The sequence below is a fragment of the Ochotona princeps genome, chromosome 14 (assembly GCF_030435755.1).
Source record: "Ochotona princeps isolate mOchPri1 chromosome 14, mOchPri1.hap1, whole genome shotgun sequence".
NCBI classification, from domain to species: domain Eukaryota; kingdom Metazoa; phylum Chordata; class Mammalia; order Lagomorpha; family Ochotonidae; genus Ochotona; species Ochotona princeps.
Genome location: NC_080845.1, coordinates 31,019,618 through 31,032,855, shown reverse-complemented (window position 1 = coordinate 31,032,855; position 13,238 = coordinate 31,019,618). Strand labels below are relative to the sequence as shown.

The following is a 13,238-nucleotide window of genomic DNA, read 5'->3' as shown; positions in this document are numbered from 1 at the left end:
TAAAATGAATAAATCTTTAAAAAAACAAAACAAAACAAAAAAACAGCAAAGACTAGACATCTTAAAAAACACAAAACAAACAAACAAAAATAAAACCCTAGATGTCTTTATAGTAAGCCAGAGAACAAAGAAAACAAAACAATGAGCCACGGCTGCCTGCATGTGGCAAGAACGCATTTGGGCAAAGCTTGCACTCGCTTCTCAACCCACAATTTCTGAGATTACCATTTTATAACTCAGTGATCTCAGCTGTTCTCAGGGCTCCTTTCATAACAGTACCATAACTTTGTTTTGTTATGAAGTCTTATATTTACTGTACTATTTCTTTCCATATGGGGAATTTAACATGTCTTTTTTCATGCTGTTAATATGTTTTTTGGGATCATTACATTCATTATATGCAAATGTTCTGATTACAAAGATGAATGCTCTAAGTGGCCTGCCAATTCTATGTCTCTGTAAGCAGAGTAATAACATGAGAAGTTGCAGGTGAAGGAGAAACAGTGGGCTGGCATTGTGGTACAACACAATAGGCCAATACTTGCAATGCTGGCACCCATACTGGAGTGCCAGTTCAAGTATCAGCTGCTCCATTTTCAATCCAGCTCCCTGCTAATGTGCCTGGGAGAACAGCAAAGGACGGGTCAAGTGCATGGCCGCTGACACCCATTTGGGAGACCCAGACAGAGTTCCAAGCCCTTGGCTGTGTCCTGACCCAAACCTGTTTCAGCCATTTGGAGAGTGAACTAACACATGTATGATCTCTCTCCACCTCTCCCTCGCTCTGTAATTCTTTCAAATAGATAGATATTTAAAAAGAACAACTATGGCTTTTGCTTTCTAATACTACAATAAAAGTTTAGATTTTTAGTAACTATCTATGGCTTAATATTTTCAATATTCATTATCTCATGTGAGTAGCCCAACAATTTCATAGGAAAGGCACTGACAGTAACAATAGTTTTCCATTGCAGTAAAAGACAAAATGCAGGAAAAAAAAGTGAAAATATTCATAACTCCACATCAGAAATACACAGAGAACACCGAGTGTACATCCTTCCTGGCCTGTCCGTTGCTACAGCCGATATAAAACGGCATCATAACACCCATATTTAACATGCTTCTTCTCTCCCTTTGGGTCCCTCAGAATCTCTGCTTGTAACCAAGTATCCACTTTCAGTGTATGTCTCAAAGCATTCCACTGTATAAATACAGCACAATTTAAAAACGTAAGAAATACACCCAAGCCAGGAGTCTATCTCACAGAAGAGGTGGATCTCAAAGAGGCAGTCATGCCATGGGTAAGATCGATGAACTAAGATCTTAGCCTGTGCCTGGCGCCATGGCCTAGCAGCTAAAGTCCTCGCCTTGAACGCACCAGGATCCCATATGGGCGCCGGTTCTAATCCCAGCAGCCCCGCTTCCCATCCAGCTCCCTGCTTGTGGCCTGGGAAAGCAGCGGAGGACAGCCCAAAGCCTTGGGACTCTGCACCCACCTGGGAGACCTGGAAAGAAGAAGCTCTTGGCTCCTAGCTTCAGATCGGCGCAGCACTGGCCATTGCAGCTCACCTGGGGAGTGAATCATCGGATGGAAGATCTTCCTCTCTGTCTCTTCTCCTCTCTCTATATATCTGACTTTCCAATAAAAATAAATAAATCTTTAAAAAAAAATCTTAGCCTTCTGGGTGCAAATGCGATATTCTATCCACATGTTTCCAAAGGGACTTAGCACTACTCCGCACCTCCTGAGACCACTGGCTGCTGGACTGCACACGGTCTGACTGACGCACGTACCTAACCACATCCGAATGATGCTCATGTAGTCTTTGTTCTTGGCGGAGAGCAGCTTGTCGTAGGAAGGGCAGCCTGCCAGGAGGATGCGGTCGTGGTCCTCACACATGGAGATGAGGTGCTGCTCTGCGCTTCGGGTGCAGCACACGTGATAGTGAGCCAGCTTTGTGATGGCGTGCCTGATGGAATCATCGATAGTCCCACTCACTTCCCCCCCTTCAATATGAAGGATTCGGATGTTCATCAAGGCGGCAGATGTGGCCAGCGCCAGGGCATCAAAGCGGTCACCATGAACGATCATGATGTCCGGCTTCAGACGGTTGAGGACATCTGGGAGCTTCACCAGGGCCAGGCCTACGGACTCCACCATGGCTGCCTCATCCTCGCCCCTGACGATCGTGTGCAGCCTGGTGTTAATGTCGAAATCATCTTGTTCAATCATGCGATAGGTGTTTCTAAAGCAGGAAGGAGATAAAGATGTGAGGGCACATCCCTAAACACAGCACCATCACGTGAACAAAGTAAAGGAACACCTTCATCTCCAAAGGAAGCGACACTTCGCAATTTTACTTGTTAAGGTAAATAAAATTATGTATAAATTACCCACAAAAATACTAAGCATATATCCAAAGTGCATGCATAGTCTGACACATTCTGCTTACATGATTGCTACTTTAGCTACCACCTAGACCTACACGTACCATCTCCTATACCTCAGTCACCTCACTTCTGTACTTCCCACTCAGCACTGCCAGGAAAAACATGTGCGACAGGCTTTTTAATTAGGAAGAAAGAAACCAAACTATTATCATGGCTAAGACTTTTTCCCATTTTTTTTTTTTTAGTAATCTTTTTTTCTCAAGATTTCATTTTTTTAATTTTTTTTAAAGATTTATTTATTATTTTTTATTACAAAGTCAGATATACAGAGAGGAGGAGAGACAGAGAGGAAGATCTTCCGTCCGATGATTCACTCCCCAAGTGAGCCACAACGGCCGGTGCTGCGCCGATCCGAAGCCGGGAACCAGGAACTTCTTCCAGGTCTCCCACGCGGGTGCAGGGTCCTAAGGCTTTGGGCTGTCCTCGACTGCTTTCCCAGGCCACAAGCAGGGAGCTGGATGGGAAGTGGAGCTGCCGGGATTAGAACCGGCGACCATATGGGATCCCGGCGTGTTCAAGGTGAGGACTTTAGTTGCTAGGCCACGCTGCCAGGCCCAAGATTTTATTTATTTTTATTGGAAAATCAGATATACAAAGAGGAAGAGACAGAGAGGAAGATCTTCTGTCCAATGACTCATTCCCCAAGTGGCTGCAACAGCCAGAGCTTATCTGATCCAAAGCTAGGAGTGAGGAGCTTCTTTCAGGTCACCCAAGTGGGTCCCAAGGCTTTGGGCCATGCTTAACTGCTATCCCAGGCCACAAGCAGTGAGCGAGATGGGAAGCAGGGCACTGGGATATGAACCAACGCCTATATGGGATCTCAAGATATGTAAGATGAGGACGTTAGCCACAAGGCTGCTGTGCCGGGCCCTTAAAAAATAATCTAAGTTGGGACCCAGAAGAGGCTCCAGGCTCCTGGCTTCGGATTGGTTCAGTTCTAGCTATTGCGGCCACTTGGGGAGTGAATCAACAGACACAAGATCTTTTTCTCTCTCCGTCTCTCCTCCTCTCTGTATATGTGACTTTGCAATACGAATAAATAAAATTTTTAAAAGTAATAATATAAAAATGAAAAAAAAAAAAGGAATCCCACCCAAGCTGTGAGCACTGCTCCCCAGGGTGTGGATTAGCAGGACTCTGGAATTGGGAGCTGAAGCCAGGAGATAAACCCAGATACTGCAGTGTGCGGGGTGGCCATCCTAACCACTATCTTAACTACGTGGCTGAATGTCCACCCTCACCTTTACTTTCAAAAGATATTTTCACATTACGTGTGTGTGTGTGTGTGTGTGTGTGTGAATGCTGGCATCGCAGGCAGCAGCCTTATCCATTACACCACAATGCTGGCTCCAGGTCTCTCTCTCTGATCTCCCAGTTATCCAATTCCTCTCACCAGACGCAACCAATAATCTGCATTAAAAAAATGCTTTCAGGATATATGTTCATTAAGCATCAATCAGATTTTCTGTTTGACAGGCTTATCAGATGAAGACTGCCTCTCCACCGTAACTGCAGTGGCAGACAGCATTTTCTAAGAGCCTCTCTCTTCCAGCCTTGCTGCAGGAGCTTCCTTACACAGGGAAAGAACCCACTCGGACTCTCTGGCTCCTGCTACAGTTCTTCTGGTACTTCATCCTACTACCCAAATGGATTTTCTGTGAATCACAAGCATGTTATTCTTTGAAAAAAAAAAAAGTATAAATTCAAGTATCCATCAATTTCTCCTTAACTTACCAAGCATTTCCTTACATCAAATTGCCAAATAGGTTTTCTGGAGGTAGATTTTAATTTATTTGTTTTTCTGTTCTTGTCTTGTTGCTAAAGAATACTCTACGGACCATTTTACTTAAACACAAGATTCTTTCATAAATAATACTGCATTTTTTTACTATTTCTAGTGACTGCACTAACATTTTCATGCCACAAAAGGGCACAAAATGTCACTTTGTTATGTACAGCAAAGTGAACAGCCATTTCTTCATTATATATTCTGCTCCCTCAAATAAATTAACCTTTATTTTTCAAAGGGAGTCTCCAATCAGTAATAACCTTAATGTCATTAGAATAAACCTCAATATTTATTGCCTTCTACTAAAATGGTAATTCTAACAAGATAACAACATTATACTTTACCTTGTAGATCAATTAGGTTTTTTTTTTTTTAAGATTTATTCATTTTATTACAGCCAGATATACACAGAGGAAGATCTTCTGTCCGATGATTCACTCCCCAAGTGAGCCGCAACGGGCCGATGCGCGCCGATCTGAAGCCAGGAACCAGGAACCTCTTCCGGGTCTCCCACACGGGTGCAGGGTCCCAATGCTTTGGGCCGTCCTCGACTGCTTTCTCAGGCCACAAGCAAGGAGCTGGATGGGAAGTGGAGCTGCTGGGATTAGAACCGGCGCCCATATGGGATCCCGGGGCTTTCAAGGCGAGGACTTTAGCTGCTAGGCCACGCCGCCGGGCCCAGATCAATTAGGTTTTTAAATTCTTATTTCACATTATTTTATATGCTGATGGCCTACAAACCAATTTTAAAGAATTACTACATGGCCTAGAGTGATGGCTCAATGGCTAATCACCCCCTCGCAAGCACCAGGATCCAATAAGGATGCTGGTTTGTGTCCCAGCTGCTCCACTTCCCATCCAGACATGTGTTTGTGGTCTGGGAAAGCAGAGGAGGATTGTCTCAGACCTTGGGATCCTGTACCCACATGGAAGACCCAGAAGAAGCTCCTGGCCCCTGGCATCGGATCAGCTCAGCTCCAGCCATTGCGGCTATTTGGGGGGTAAACCAATGGAGGGAAGACCTTTCTGTCCCTCCTTCTCTCTGTAAATTTGACCTGCCTTTCTAATAAAAATTTAAGAAGAAGAATTAGTACAAAACAGATTGCATGGAATCACATTATTATAATTACATGCTCTGTAATACACATTGTCTGGTAGGTAGCTTTTCTCCAGAACGTCCTAACAGAGGAGCAACACTATTTACAACTGTCATGTATGGAGTACCTGCTGGGCAGCAGCACTGGGTGTGTACCTGAGATCAGCACCTCCACTGCTCACGGTGACTCACCATACAGTCTCACTGCGTTCTGTCAATGCAAGATGCCGAGGCTCCGAGGCGATAAACAGCTTCTCACAGGCCAAGTGAAACAGTGGCAGAACTGGAATGTGGAGCTGGGTTTACATAGTCACAGAATCCAAGCTTGCTTCAGTTCAACATTGCAATGAAGAATAAAAAAATGCTTTCTTCTTACTTACCCATAGTCGTCTATCAGGTGCGAGCCAAGTACCACCACGTCAAGTTCAAAGAATTCGGGTTCCGTCTTGATGCCAAACATGATCGGGGCAAGTTTAGAATAATCAGCACGGTTGCAAGTAGCAACACAAACCCGAAGCTTTCGGTTATTGCCATTCTTCTCCATGACTTTTTTGGTTTGTTTCAAGAGATTCTCAAAATAGAGTTCCTAAAGTTACAAAAATAAAAATCATATGTAATCAGAATAATAACTGTTAGATATGAAAACAGAACATCTCACTTGGAAGTCTTTAAGCATCCTTCACAGTGAGTCTTTTTTTTTTTTTTTTAAGATTTATTCCATTTTTATTACAAAGTCAGCTATACTGAGAGGAGGAGAGACAGAGAGAAAGTGGAGCTGCGGGGATTAGAACCAGCGGCCATATGGGATCAAGGCGAGGACCTTAGCCACTAGGCCACGCTGCCGAGCCCCTTCACAGTGAGTCTTAACCTTTCTCTCCTCTTGCAATCCTCTGGGACACTCCCATCACGTCCAACAGGTTAAGTATCTCCACCCCTTTCTCTCATACACTAGAATGCAACAGAGGAAGGGCACAGGTCAGGTGGTTAGCTAAGTCACTGCCAGGGATGCTGCCATCCCATGTCCCACTGCCTAATTCGAGTCCAGCTTCCTCTGGCGCACAACTGGGATGACAGCAGGTGACAGTAGAAATGGTCAGGACCGGGCCCACTGTGGTAGCCTAGCAGCTAAAGTCCTTGACTTAAACGCGCCGGGATCCTATCAGGGTGCCGGTTCTAATCCCGGTAGCCCACTTCCCATCCAGCTCCCTGCTTGTGGCCTGGAATAGCAGTAGAGGACGGCCCAAAGCCTTGGGACCCGGCACCCGTGTGGGAGACCCAGAAGAGCTCCTAGCTCCTGGCTTCAAATCCGCTCAGCTCTGGCCATTGCACTCACTTTGGGAGTGAATCATCAGACAAAAGCTCTTCCTCTCTGTCTCTCCTTCTCTCGATATGCATATATCTGACTTCGCATTTAAAACAAATAAGCTTTTTTAAAAAAATAGTCAGGACCCTGCCACCCATGTGGGAGACCCAAACTTAGTTCCCGGCTGCTGGTATTAACATGGTTCAGCCCAGACTGTTGTGGCATTTGGGCAGTGAGCCAGCAGATTAACAACCCCTCTCCATTTGTCTTTTTCTCTGTGTGTCTCTTTGCTTTTCAAATAAAATGAAACAAATTTTTTTTTTAAGGAATGATAGAATCAGTCATCACTGAAAACACGAGCAAATTTCAGCTTTTACTACTAGTTAAAAACTTTTTGTACTTGCCAGGCCTCACAACAAAGCCCAACCACTCATACTAGGCAACTGCCAAACTTTGGCTGAGAACCGCCAATCTACTTCAACTCTCCTACTTTACAGAAAGGGAAATACAGGTCTTAATAGGAGTACCCACTTCTCCAAGATTCAAGAGCTCACCTTCTTAAAATGTTCAAAATTCATTTACTTTATTTACTTGACACAGAGAGTCCCCATCTATTGGTTCACTCCCCAAGTGCCCACAACATCAGAGGGAGCAACAGGCTTGGGCCAAGAGCCCAGAACCCAGTCTGGGTCTCCCAAGTGGGTGGCAGCCACCACCTGCTGTCTCCCAGATGTATATTAGCAGGAAGCTGGAATCAGGAGAGGAGACGGGCATGAAAGCCAGGTTCTCCCATACAGGATGTAATGTCTTAACCGTTATGCCAAACACCTGCCCTCAAGATTGTGTCTTAATGAGAGCCTAATCTATTCATCTTAACACTTACGCCTCCACAGCCCACATGCCTAAACTCTGGAAGTGGAAGAGGAAGACAATTAAGATAAAAACCCTACCTTCAAGGCCTCATTAGCTCTTACCCAACTTGGCTGTCACAACGCAAATGCACAGCAGTGAGTTACCATTGTGTGTCTCACAGCACTTAGTATCTTTTCAAAACCTGGTCCTCCATAACCGACTCAGTTATTCACTTGCATGCATCCAAATGCCTTGACACCCCATCTTTTCTATGCCTCATTCAGTACCTCCTAAGCTCTGCCAATGTGTCTATATCCTGAATATCTGCCAAAAGTATCCTCTCCTTCTCACCTTTCAGGACTTGTCACTTCAACCCGCTTTCCAGATCTTTACTACTGAGAACAGCTTCCTGTTTCTAATCTTGTCCTATCACCTACAAACTTTTAAAGTGATCTTCCCAAAGATGATACATCAATTATCACACTAAACAGATTACACTACACATGGAATATACATGGGATAAAGTCCAAACTGATTATATGGACGTAGCTACATATATCTTTATATACAACACTCTAGCCATGGCAACAGCCTACAGTTCAACTGATCGTCTCCACATTTCTGTATCGTTATAGTTGCTAAGTCCTTTGCCTAAATTTCCTGCCTGGACTCCTGCTCATCCTTCAAACTTATGTGTGTTACATCCTCTGGAAAGCCTTAACATAAACCTCAGTTTCTCTTTGCCCTCTTGGTGGCTGCCTGCTCTGGGCCCCATGGGTCTACTTTAAAGAAATAAACTATGGGGTTGGTGTAATGGCTCAACTGGCTAATTCTTCACCTGCAGTGCTGGCATCCCATATGGGTACCAATTCATGTGCTGGCTGCTCTACTTCCCATCCAGCTCCCTGCTTATGAACTGAGAAAGCAGTGAAAGATGGCCCAAAGCTTTAGGACTCTGCACCCGAGTGGGAGACCCAGATGAAGCTCCTGGCTTTGAATCAGCTCAGCTCCGACAGTGGTGTCTATTTGGGGAGTGAAGCATAGATGGAAAATCTTTTCTCTCCTCTCTATAAGCCCACCTTTCTAATTAAAATAAATAAATCATTAAAAAAAAAGGCTATGGCCCAACTCCACTGCAACCCATTCCCCTGATATGCTGTACCCTATATTACAAAAGTAAAAGGCAAGGACAAGGAGTAACATGTTTGCTTCATGAAACATTTGAGAGTTTAACTTTTATGTAAAATTTTACCTCATGGGCTCTTGATTTTGGTACTTTGATTTTTGTGAACAAGAATTGGAGCACCTTGGGCAAAGATGTCAACACACAGAGTGTAGCTCCTTAGCTAAGTTTGGTAAAGGATGAAATCCACATTGTAGCTCATTTATCTCACAGAATTCTGTAAACACACAAATTACCATTCCTTAAGGCCACTCTGAATTTGCTTCCTCCCCGTGAAAGCTAATCCCGCCCACTGGATCAACCCTAACCCTAACCCTAATGTAACAGAATGAGCCTTCTACCAGGAGAACAGGACTCAGAACACATCAGCACAGTCCAGTACAAAAAATGGCTGCCCAAATGTTCTTGTAACACGAGCCTTCCTCTGGCCACAGCTGAGCTGAATAAATCATCCATGATATTTCATTTGCTGAGTGATGCAATCACTTAGCAAGCTCAGTTGGTTGATTTGGATTTATTTTTCCAAAGAACAGCAAACTTCCTGTCTGGCAATACTAAAATGCTTAATGTTTAGCAGGTTACACAAGTTATTCTACCTGAATTGTGAAGAAAACAATGTCACTGAATGCTAAAGCTTTGTTTTTAAAGAAAGAAATCTAAAAAAAACAGCAAAGTAATCACAAAATGCCTTTTTAAAAAGACTATGCTGTTTTCAGGGGACTATGACAATTATGTGAATTTTTAAAAGATCTATTTGTATTTATCTGAAAAGCAGAGTAACAGAGTGGCAGACGCCAGGAGCCAGGAGGTTCTTCCCGGTCTCCCTCCTGGGTGCAGGCAGCCAGGCACTGAAACCATCCTTCAAGGCTTTCCAGCCACAAGCAGGGAGGTGGATTGGAAGTGGAGAGCTGGGACTTAAACTGGCACCCATGTGGGATGCCCACACTGCAGGCAGTGGTTTTACACAATATACCACAGCACCAATTCCCTGTGAATTTTTTTTCTTAACATCTATTTACTTAAAAGGCAGAGAGAGACAGAGAGAGTGTGTGTGATCTATCGGCTGGTCCACTCCCCAAATGGCTGCAACAGGCAGAGATGGGCGAGGCTAAAGCCAGGAGCTTCAGCCAGATCACTTACCTGGGACCCAAGCACTTGGGCCATCTCTGCTGCTTTCCCAGGTGCACCAACAGTGGAAGTGAACCTGAACTTGAACCTGTGCTCATAAGGGATGTCAGGGTCATCAGTGGCATTTTTTTATAAAGATTTATTTATTTTTATTGGAAAGTCAGATATACAAGGCAAAGGAGAGACAGAAAGGAAGATCTTCTGTCCATTGATTCACTCCCCAAGTGACTGCAATGGCCAGAGCTGACCCGATCCAAAGCCAGGAGCCAGGAGCCTCTTGCAGGTCTCCCACACAAGTGCAGGGTACCAAGGCTTTAGGCTGTCCTCAACTGCTTTCCCAAGCCACAAGCAGAGAGTTGAAGCAGGGCGCCCAGGTATGCAAGGTGAGGACTTTCGCAGCTAGGTCACCTTGCCAGGCCCCCATCAGTGGCATTTTAACCTGCTGTGTCACAACACTGGCCTCATGTAAAAATACTTTCAAGTGGGCCCGGCCGCGTGGCCTAGAGGCTAAAGTCCTCGCCTTGAACGCACTGGGATCTCGTATGGGCGCCAGTTCTAATCCCGGCAGCTCCACTTCCCATCCAGCTCCCTGCTTGTGGCCTGGGAAAGCAGTCAAGGACGGCCCAGGGCTTTGGGACCCTGCACCCGCCTGGGAGACCCGGAAGAGGTTCCAGGTTCCCGGTTCCCGGCTTCGGATCGGCACGCACCGGCCCGTTGTGGCTCACCTGGGGAGTGAATCATCGGACGGAAGATCTTCCTCTCTGTCTCTCCTCCTCTATGTATATCTGACTTTGTAATAAAATAAATAAATCTTTAAAAAAAATACTTTCAAGGACTTCTTTCCTTATTTGAAAGGCAGAGTTACAGGAAGTAAGGAGGAGAGAGCATAGAGGGAGGGAGGGTTGGAGAGAGGGAAGCAGAGAAAGAGAGGGAAGAAGGTGAAAGAAGGAAGAAGGGAAAGAGAATGTTGAATAAGAATCTTCCATTTGGTTCACTCTCCAAATGGCCGTAATAGCCAGGACTGGGCCAGGCTCCAACTAGGAGCCAGGAACTCCATCTGGGTCTTCCACACAGGTGTGAATGGCCCCAGTCCTTGGGCCATCTTGTGCAGTTTTCCTTGGAGTGTTACCAGGGGGGTGAATCAGAAATGAAACAGCCTAGATGCAAAAGTGTCACAGGTTTAGCCCGCTGCACTGCAACACTGGCTCCTTGTAAACTGCCTGATTAAAGGGAAGATATTTTTCCAAAGAATTCAAGGTAATCAATTTACTTTTTTATAAGGCAGAACACTCACATGGTTTAAAACTGAAAAGTATGTAACGAAAAGTCTTCCTACCGTAACATTCTTCTTCCCGGATGTTAACAGTTACTAGTTTCTTATTTATCCTTCCATATAGATAAACTATCATTATATATAGATAAACTATCATTATATAAACACACATGTATAGATACATATAATGTATAGTATGAAAGTGACACACTGGCATACTTGGCTTTTCAAGTGTTTTTAATTAGGTTTCTAAACTGAATGGTACATTGGAAAAGATGACAGACGTTGGAAATAGTAAACCTAAAAGTGCTAAGTTTTGAAAACTGTTGGCCATCAGATTTTCAGAAACATGAAGCGCTGTTAGCCCTGAATGTCAAAGCAAACACCATCACAAGCACCTGCTGAGAACTCTGCAGAAAACTGAAAGACATATAAAGCTGAAAAAGACTTATTTTTAAAAGATTTATTTATTTTTCTTGCAAAGTCAGATATACAGAGAGGAGAGACAGAGAGGAAGATCTTCCACGCAATGATTCACTTCCCAAGTGACTGCAACGGCCGGTGCTGTGCAGATCCAAAGCCAGGAGCCTGGAACTGCCTCCGGGTCTCCCACATGGTTGCAGGAACCCAAGGCTTTGGGCCGTCCTCCACTGCTTTCCCAGGACACAAGCAGGGAGCTGGGTGGGAAGTGGAGCTGCCGGGATTAGAACCAGCACCCATATGAGATCCCGGCACATTCAAGGGGAGGACCTTAACCATTACGCTATCGTGCCGGGCCCTGTTGCAGGCTTTTAAGGAGTTAACCAGTGGATGAGCGAGTCTCTTCCTCTCTGCCTCTCAGATAAATAATAATTATTTTTTAAATCATGTTGTAAATAAACATGGGTAGTAACAGTCATATGTAAATGTGTTAAGTCTTGGTGGATAGTGGAGGGTATTATACCAACTTCTGTCCTTCTCAAGATAATTGAACTAGTTCATTATTCTAAAAAAATCTTTTAAAAAATTTTTTGTTTTTATTGAAAATGCAGCTTTAGAGGAGAGACAGAAGGATCTTCCATCTGCTGGTTCCTTCCACAAGTGGCTGCAAGAGCTGGAGCTCAGCTGACCTGAAGCTAAGAGTCAGGACCTTCTTGGTCTTCCACGTGGATGCAGGATCCCAAGGTTTTGGGCCGTCCTCAACAGCTTTCCCAGGCCACAAGCAGGGAGCTGGATGGGAAGTGGAGCAACTGGGACATGTACTGGGGCTCACATGGGATCTTGGCGCAAGGAAGGCGAAGACTTTAGCCACTAGGCTACCACAGTGGGCCCTAAAAATCTTTTTAAGTGCACACTGTGAATTAAGTGTATTGTTCATAATGCCCTAAAGCTCAGAAATGAGGAGCGACTAGAAATTGGCATTCATTCCACTCTTCAATGCCCTGATTCTAACTACAGTTACCAAAATAGATATCTACGTAGATAAGACACCCAAGACAGACCACACCAAAGTACACTTTCAGCTTGAAGTCTCAGGGCAGCCTGAGAAAGCAGTTCTTGTAGAGCCATTTTCTGAATCCTCTCATTGCAAATGGTTCATCCTGCCCATGATAAATACAGACAACAGTGACCAACCCCTTCCAGAAAATTATGGAACAACTCATTTGTGGAAAAGAGATCTCTTTTTAATCTACTTAAAAATCATGCCTAGGGGTCGGCAGTGTGGCCTAGTGGCTAAGGTCCTCGCCTTGATCCCATATGGCCGCTGGTTCTGGTCCCGGCAGCTCCACTTCCTCTCTATCTCTCCTCCTCTCAGTATATCTGACTTTGTAATGAAAATAAAATAAATCTTAAAAAAAAAAAAATCATGCCTACTTGGTTCAAGCAGCCACAGAACCAAGCAACCAGGGATGGGCAGTCTTTGCTACGCAGTTCAAAAGCCTTAACATGCATGCATTAATTTCCTCCTCACTAGCCCCACTTTATAGATACAGTACTGAGGTACACAGAAAATAACTTACTTGTCAAAAAAAAATCACAAATAGTTAATAATCAAGAAATCCAAAAATAAGGGTCAGGGGTGGCAGCTGGTGTTGTGACAGCAGGTTAAGCCTCCACCTTCCATGCCAGCATCCATGTGGGCATCAGCTTGAGTCCCAGCTACTCCACTTTTTTTCTTTTTTA

The 13,238-nt window shown here is 44.5% G+C and overlaps 1 protein-coding gene across 4 annotated transcripts in view; it reads right to left on the bottom strand.

Moving 5' to 3' along the window:
* The window catches only part of GNE (glucosamine (UDP-N-acetyl)-2-epimerase/N-acetylmannosamine kinase), a 48,405-nt gene that overhangs the window by 22,133 nt on the left and 13,034 nt on the right, over positions 1–13,238 (bottom strand). For 2 of the 4 annotated variants that reach the window (XM_058672485.1, XM_058672486.1), the window contains exons 2-3: positions 5,717–5,922; positions 1,795–2,246 (exon numbers count right to left, since the gene is read on the bottom strand). In XM_058672485.1, the coding sequence (XP_058528468.1) occupies positions 1,795–2,246; positions 5,717–5,922 (658 nt within the window). Of the gene's footprint in view, positions 1–1,794; positions 2,247–5,716; positions 5,923–8,797; positions 8,818–9,270; positions 9,314–13,238 lie in introns of those variants that run through there. The other 2 variants (XM_058672488.1, XM_058672487.1) reach the window with 2 other exon arrangements.